The 7,446-nt window shown below is 45.1% G+C and overlaps 1 protein-coding gene across 1 annotated transcript; it reads left to right on the top strand.

Annotated features, from left to right (window-relative positions):
• Nucleotides 1–20: 20 nt before the first annotated feature.
• On the top strand, nucleotides 21–7,189 carry CUNH1orf131 (chromosome unknown C1orf131 homolog). The gene is made up of 7 exons (XM_065730805.1): nucleotides 21–103; nucleotides 218–456; nucleotides 3,217–3,273; nucleotides 4,354–4,449; nucleotides 5,127–5,213; nucleotides 6,188–6,234; nucleotides 6,872–7,189. Exons 1-7 carry the CDS (start codon nucleotides 43–45, stop codon nucleotides 6,999–7,001), a joined length of 717 nt encoding a protein of 238 aa, XP_065586877.1. The 5' UTR covers nucleotides 21–42; the 3' UTR covers nucleotides 7,002–7,189.
• Nucleotides 7,190–7,446: the final 257 nt, after the last annotated feature.

Here is a 7,446-nt window from a genome sequence, read left to right as displayed (position 1 = left end):
CGGGAGCCGGCCGGGCCCAAGCGGCCTTCCGCCCTGCGCGCCATGGGGTCGCGGGAGCACTGCCGGCGGCTGGAGGCGGTGCTCGGCGCCCTCTACGACCTGGGTGGGTGAGCGGGGCAGAAAGGAGGGCAGCGGGAAGGAAAGAAAGGAGGAGGGAGGGCTGCTCGCTCGCTCGCTGCGAAGCGGAGTTGACCCGCGCACGTGTTCTGCCGCGCAGGTGAGGAGCCCGGCGTCCAAGCAGCGGCGGAGGACGCGCAGCCGGCAGCCCCGAGCGATGCCGGCGGGGCGGAAGGAGGGCGGCACGGCGCCCGCGGCTTCTTCGGGGGGCTGCGGGAGGAGATGGGCCGCACCGCCCCGCCGCCCCCCGCCGCCCCGCCCCCCGCTCACGTGGAGGTGGTGGTGTTCCGAGCGAGGAAGAGGGCGGCGCGGCCCGGTCCCATCCCGGAGGCGGCACAGGTAGGACCGGGGCGGGGACAGCCTCCGGGATGGGGCTCCGACCCGAAACCCCGTTCCTCTGTTTGGGGTTCTGCTGCGAAACGAGAAAACCTCAGCCACTGGCAAAAAAAAAAAATGCGCTGCCCTCGGTTAGGCGGCAGCGTGGGTTGGGAGTTCTGTAAGCATTTATTTATTCATTCTTTCCTAAACCACACCAGGGATTTTACATTGAGACGCCCCTTTCTGGGTACAGCAGAAAGGAAGTGAGATCGCTAGGTGTTTGCCTGCTTTTGTTGTCTCTGCCATCTGCCACCATAACGAGGCATCTCCGCTCTGCCAGTACAGGTGACTGAAAATTCCAGATCCCTCCCTGGGTGCCTGGCTAACGGCAGCCATCCCCCCTGTCAAGTTGGAACAGTGATGAGCACAGGCTGACTGGTAATGCTCGTGCCAGAGGAAGTTCAGATCGGATATTAGGAAAAATTCCTACTCAGAAAGAGTGCTGAGGCACTGGAAGGGGCTGACTGTGGTGGTGGTGGAGTCCCCGTCCCTGGAGGTGTTCCAGAAATGTGCGGTTGTGGCACTGAGGGATGTGGTTAGTGGACGTGGTGTGGGTGGGCTGGTGGTTGGGCTAGGTGGTCTTAGTGATCTTTTCCAGCATTTAGGATTCTATGGCCCAAAGACTTCTGATTTCAAAAGATCTCTGATTAAGTACTGGAAACAGAAAAATAAATCCCAGCAACATAAACAAACCCACTCATGGGGCTGCCAATACAGTACAAAACATAAGCTCCCAGCGTGCCGGTTCACCAGCTTGCCAACAGCCATGCTTTTACATAAACACATGTAATGCCTTAAGCTGAAGGCTAGGCTTCACCTCTAGCAGTGTCCCACAAATAAAACAGGCAGAAAAGCCTCTCAGCTGTTCCTCTGCCTCAGTGTTTTGCTTGTTGCTCTCACCTAGAGGACAGACATGGGTTTAAGGGGCCTGCAGGCCACTGACAAGCAAGGAGCACCTCAGGGGGCTGGCATTGGGTGTCTAATGGAGGAAGCATCTTGTGGGCATTGGTCTCAGGCTCTTGGGTTGGTTTATGGGCATCCAATGTCCTTGTGCTGCCAAAAGCCAGGGCTGAGTTGCATGAAGAAAGAGGCTGGGATGAGCCTGGCTGGAAGCTGCTATGCCTTCCACAGTGGGCAAATGTCTGCTGTGGGTGTTCTCAGCATTCTGTCGTTTCTCTGGCTGTTTGCCTTAATCTGTACTTATGGCCATAGAATCAGAAGCCCAGTTCTAAAATAAGTTCTGCTAGGCCAGTGCATAACTGTCTTGCACTCAGTAAGGCTCGCTGCTACAGGAGCATGACGTGGGACTCAGGATCTCCAGAGGATGACTTGAGCAGTTGGTTGAACCCACTGATTTCTTTTTTCGAATATGACTTCCTCCAAAAACAGCTTTATATTTTTATTTTTCTTACGCTTTTTTGTTTGTTTTTCTGCCTGTAAAAACTGCTGTTAGGCCTGTTAATAAAATGCTCTGAAGAAAACCAGTTTTCATTATGGCTTAAGCTACCAGACTACGTGCAGTTTTGTAGAGCTAGAAGACTTTTGGCTTTGGTGTTTGCAGTGGAAAGCTGTGCTCTGATGCAGCCTGAGTCCATGTCTCAACGCTCTAAAGAGTAAAAGGAGATGGGTACATATGTATTACCTTGTGTGTTACCCTTGTTTCCTGTTGAAAAAGACAAGAGATGGCTTTGAGAGCAACCAGGGGTGGACAGCAGATGCAGCTCCAGTGTGGCTGCGGTTTCCTTGCTAGACGCTCAGAAGAAGGATGGATATCTGATGGAGCAACTCAGGGATGGGGTCCAGCACATGCTCCCCAAGGCCAGATTACAAGTTAAAACAACCCCAGGAGATTTGTTACTGCTCTGAAGCGTCTTGTACAGGAAAGGCAAGAAGACTGTGGGAGACTTTTTGGCTTTAAACAATAGGGAAATTAGTTTTGGCTTCTTATTAGTTCCTCTGAGCTTTCCATGTGTGCTTTAGTTGAGGCACTGGAAGGGGCTTTCCTGTGCCAAGGAGTTGGAAAGTCCTGTAAGCTATGGACCACTGAGCATTGGTCTGACTTCAAAAAAGTGTTTTCTTTAATCAACATTTCAATACTTCTAGTGGAGTCTGCCATTTGTTCATAGTTCTTTATTTGGAACTGTTTCTTTTGCGTTAATTAACCTGCATTGACACACCAATATATTCACACACAGGTGAGAACAAAACTTTGTTCAGAGTGCTGCCACCAGCTAACAGGACACGTGATTACCTCTGGTCTTGCCTAGTCCAAAGCAAAATAACTTCAAGATTTTGAAATGGAAGTATGCATGACATGTAGCTCACGTGTGGTACTTTTTTAAATGTTGTATAAACTGCAGTTAGTTTTTATAATTTCATTTTGACTTTTTTTTTTTTTTTTTAGTTATGGAACACTTTGAAAGCATTAGCAGATAGTGTAGGCAGTGAAGTTCAGGACAGAGCTGTATGTGCTCTGTGATATAATGGCACCCTGTAAATAGTGCAAGGCTGTTCCATTATGACCATATAATATCTAGTATTATGAATGACATTGAGACTTTCTTTGTTTATTAAAATAGAAAGCTAGAAAAAGGTGCAGCTGGAAGGTTTCATGCTCTTCCTTGCCACTCATTTTAGCATTTCACTGCTGTTAAAGAACTATTACAGTCAGCTTTTGAGTTGGTTTTGCTTATTATATTCAGTGAAATGTTTTGTTCACAGACCAAAACAGTGGCTGAGAAGAAAAATGTGAACAAGCAAGAATTTAACTTTGAAAAAGTAAGTCACTAGCATCTACCTAATCTCAATACTTTGTTGTGCATGCGTGTGTGTATTGATAGGCTTGGGAAAGCTCTGAGAAGCAGGTTAGAGAAGGTTATCTTTTGCAGGCGACAATTTCCTAATATGTAATTTCAGCCATGTGCTCTGCTGGAGGAGAGGAGTATATTGGAGAAGCATGTTACAGCTCTTTGGCCATTCTTTCTGACCTTTCACTGATAAATGAGGAAGTTTGCTGTATGTTAGCTGTGTAAAGCTATGTGAGCACCCATAATGTATAGCATATGGTGTTAGTTTATGAATTTTTGATTTCATAAAAGGAAAATAAAAACATCTGACATTCACTTTTGACACAGCAAATGACTTTTTCCATTTGTCCTTTTGTTCTAACCTTTGGTTCTCTGAGCATAATTAGCACTGGCATTCTTAGCTGCAGATTTGCTTGCAGATCTGTATGAGTTGTGTTGTGTGTCTGATCTCTTCTCAAAGTCATGCAGTGATCCAGTGGGATCTTCCAGTGGAGATACAGTATGAAATGCTACAGTGCTGGAAAGAGTGGGGATTTAACCACTGCCTCTCAAAAGGTTCTGAATTCACCACTGGTTTTGTCAAGGAGTTCTTGTATAGTGTCAACATATAGTATGTATATGTATGTAGATGAACCACTTCACCATCTGCCTACCTTGTGTTTTTCACGGGTTAAGGACTCTGCAGCCAAGGAATGGTAATGTTCTGTTAATTCTGGGTGCTGTGGGTAGCACGTCTCATTGCTCTAGTTTGTACAGCACAACACAGTTCAGTTTTCTGCAAAGTATGTCCTTCCCATGCATCCAGTTTTATGAGAAATGAGGAGAAACAATAACTGACCCTCTCTTATTCCTCACTGTCCAGAGATTAGATGGACAGTGCTCACCTGTTCTGCAGGATAGCTCAAAACTCAATTTCTATTATTTTATAGCATACAGAATTCAGATGTTAGTCAAATTTCTCTGGGAGTATGACTTGTTGTGATCTGACGAGTGTTATTTTGCAACAGATTGGGCAGTCACAAAATGCCTGCAATTTTCTGTGGTGTTTTAGGCTCGTTTGGAAGTGCACAGGTTTGGAATCACTGGCTACGAGAAGCAAGAACAGCGTATATGGGAACGGGAACGTGCAATCATGCTGGGAGCCAAGGTAAAGCTTGCTTGTTTCGTGCTACAGGTGACACAACTGTTACAGTGCAGGAAAAGTGTACGAAACGCTGTGGGGTTTTGACACCACTTCTCTAAAGCACAAGATCCCATTCCCCACTCCTTCTCCCACCTCACGGTTACTTTTACATTTTCTGTTCAGTCTTGTCAATCTTCTGTAGATATCTGGAAAATTTCTATTTTTGTGTTTTCAGAAGATAGGTGAAATAGGACTGATTGGGGTGGAAAAACAGTGTTTACTAATTTTTAATCAGATGTTTCAAAATTAAACAGCCTAAGAGAACGGATTTGATTTTATAAAGATTTACTTTCCCAGTGAGGTAACAACTCAAAGTTTTGTTGTTTTATTCATAACTAGCATTGTAAAACCCGGGGGGGGGGGGGGGGGGGGAGGGGGGGGGGGAAGCTTTTTTAGGTCTTCTTTGGGGGTGGAGGGGAGGGTATGGACTTTCAAGGTTCAGTGGAAACCTTGTAGATCTGTTACACTCCGCCAAGAAATGCATTTTTGTTTTGTATCTACTTTATAGTCTTAAGTATTTTCCTCTTATCCAGAGTGAAATAAACTGTTTCTTCTGCTTACCCACTGCCTGCAAGCATGTGGATATTTTTGAATCTGTTTCAAAATTTCAGCAGGTATATCACTCCCAGTCTTTATTGCAGCCTCCCAAAAAGGAACACATCAACTACAAGATATACCAAGAGAAAATGAAGGTGAAAAAAACAACAAAGGATGATGATAAGGGACAGGTTTGTGTGACATTTTGTCTATAAAAAGCCAGCATGTAAGAGCTAGCCTGGACAGATAATGCCTTAGGCACAGGAGGAGTGCCTGGGTTTGACACCTGCTGCTCCCCATGGAGTGAGTTCCTGACTCCAGAGCGACTCATCTCATCAGTCAGAGATTGTTGTGTGCAGTATGAAGGCACAGAACTCAACCTGTGCTGCGGTGGGTTTCAGTACCCCATCCTTGGAGGCTGGAAAACTGATGACACAAAATGAGCAGGTTTTTTTTTTTCCATGCTTCTCAAGGGGGGAAAAAATTGTCTTCAATTAATATTTGTTGCGTGTTGTCTAACCACAGACAGCCAGATGTTCAGCTGGTTTTATATCAGCACAATTCCATCTAGGATCTTGCTAATTATTTAAGGCAAGGGCGAGGTTTGTGTTGCATCCATCCTCCAGCGTGGTCCATCTGGCGCTCAGCCTGTTCCCTGCCTCTGCTGTAGGTGGGAGCAGGCTGCCGGGCGGGTTTCTGCTCCACCAACTTGTCCCTTGCCACCGTCTTTACCAGGGGACCTACTTCTCCTGTGTCACGTGGCTTAAAGCACACTCAGTGTATGACCAAACGAAGGCAAACCCTGTCATTTCACAGTGTGCTCAGACAGGCAGTTAGGTGTGCTTGCCTGCTGCTACATAGATCTGTTGACCCAAGGATCTATCACATACCCAAAAGGAAGGTCTCTTCCCTCGGGTGGCTGGATTCACGCGTCCTTACGTGGCAGGGGCAGCATTCTACTTGTGGGAGGACTGTGTGACAGGAAGAGCTCTGGGCATGGTGCTCTGTGAGACATTGCATCATTTGTCCCATCAGAAGGTATCCCAACCTGTTTTCATGCATCTTGTTCAGTGAAGCAAAAACAACTGAATGTTGTGTATGCAGGGGGTTGCTTAGCCAAGAAACTCTGTTCCTTTGCCATTAAAATATGTGTCTTTAAACACAGGAACATAAAAGTGAATCTCAGAAGAAGAAGAAAGACTTGAAGGCGAGGTGAGAAATTTTTTATGTGGTTACATTTCTTTTGTATAGCCTTGCTGGTCTCTGTGTAACTATGCACAGTCTAACACTGCAAGTCATATGTGAATTTCTAAACTGTAGAACCCTTCCTACAAAATGACCTTGTTCAATGTTTAACAGTTTCAGAGGCATTATTTATGCAGCTTAATTGAAAACATGTCAGTTCCGCCCTGGGATGTTTAAGACAACAGCCAGGATGGGTAGAAGTCCCTGTGTGGGGCCCCAGGAAATGCCATTTACTGTGAGCATTTGCCCTGAGAAACAACTTTGCAAAACAACAAGGTACAGCAGATAAAGGCTTGAAAAGTACAGTGGCATTCTTAATTATAGTGTATGGCTGGCTTGCTGAAATGTGAGACTCTTCGTCTTCATTATCTGAAAATCTTTGTTTTTAAATGTTTGCGTTAATGTCGTTTGTTCTGTAATGTGCTGCAGTTTTTGACTAGTAACTCAGGTAATAAATGTTCTGGGACGACCGATAGATGCTGTGGTATGGTTTTCCATAATATGAACTCTGACTGCATAAGTATGTGATATTTTTCAATGCATTGAACGTTTTCACGAGTATCTGCTGTTTCTCTTGATTCATTTTCCCTCCTTGCTATTTCAGAAAAGCCAAAAGGAAGAAATCAGTGCCTAGCATTTGGCCTGCGGGGCAAGTTGGAAAATTCAGAGATGGGACCTTGATTCTACAAAGTGGTGACATAAAGAAAATAAAATCAACTAAAGTTATCAAATGAACTACTGATATCAAGTGAAATGGACAAAAAGCGTTAAGGCAAAACCCTTGTTGCTGCCAGAAGAGACTTACATAACCCCTTGCCTTGCCACTGCGTCCTAATTCCCTTACCTTATTTTTTGTTGCAGGGTTTTCCATTTCCTGTTTGTTCTTGGGGGAATATAACAAGTCACCATTTGATAAATAAAAGTAAGACGTTTTAAAATGAAGAAGGTTACACAGGCTGTTTTTATATGTGCTGAAGAAAGCATTTTTCTTTCTAGAATTAGCTTCTTGGTGCTAAGTGAAAAACTAATCCATTTGTTAGTGCATCAGGTATTAAAATGTATAGCTCTTTGCTTTCATCTGGAAGAAATGTGGCAAAAGCAATACCTGATTTGCTCTGAACTTGAAGTAGGTGTTCTCAAATGCATATCGGGCATACATCTGTTTCTGTGCTTATCTGA

The sequence above is a fragment of the Cyrtonyx montezumae genome, unplaced genomic scaffold (genome assembly GCF_038088225.1).
Source record: "Cyrtonyx montezumae isolate F1298 unplaced genomic scaffold, pur_monq_1.0 scaffold_0, whole genome shotgun sequence".
Lineage (NCBI taxonomy): Eukaryota > Metazoa > Chordata > Aves > Galliformes > Odontophoridae > Cyrtonyx > Cyrtonyx montezumae.
This window is presented reverse-complemented; position numbering and strand designations above follow the sequence as displayed.

What these genes read in the sequence shown, in the direction of transcription:
- CUNH1orf131 (XM_065730805.1), top strand. Translation starts at nt 43, where the DNA reads ATGGGGTCGCGGGAGCACTGCCGGCGGCTGGAGGCGGTGCTCGGCGCC. An exon ending in AAGAATTTAACTTTGAAAAA is followed by an intron (nt 3,274 to 4,353) that starts GTAAGTCACTAG and finishes GTGGTGTTTTAG; the next exon opens with GCTCGTTTGGAAGTGCACAG. An exon ending in AGGATGATGATAAGGGACAG is followed by an intron (nt 5,214 to 6,187) that starts GTTTGTGTGACA and finishes CTTTAAACACAG; the next exon opens with GAACATAAAAGTGAATCTCA.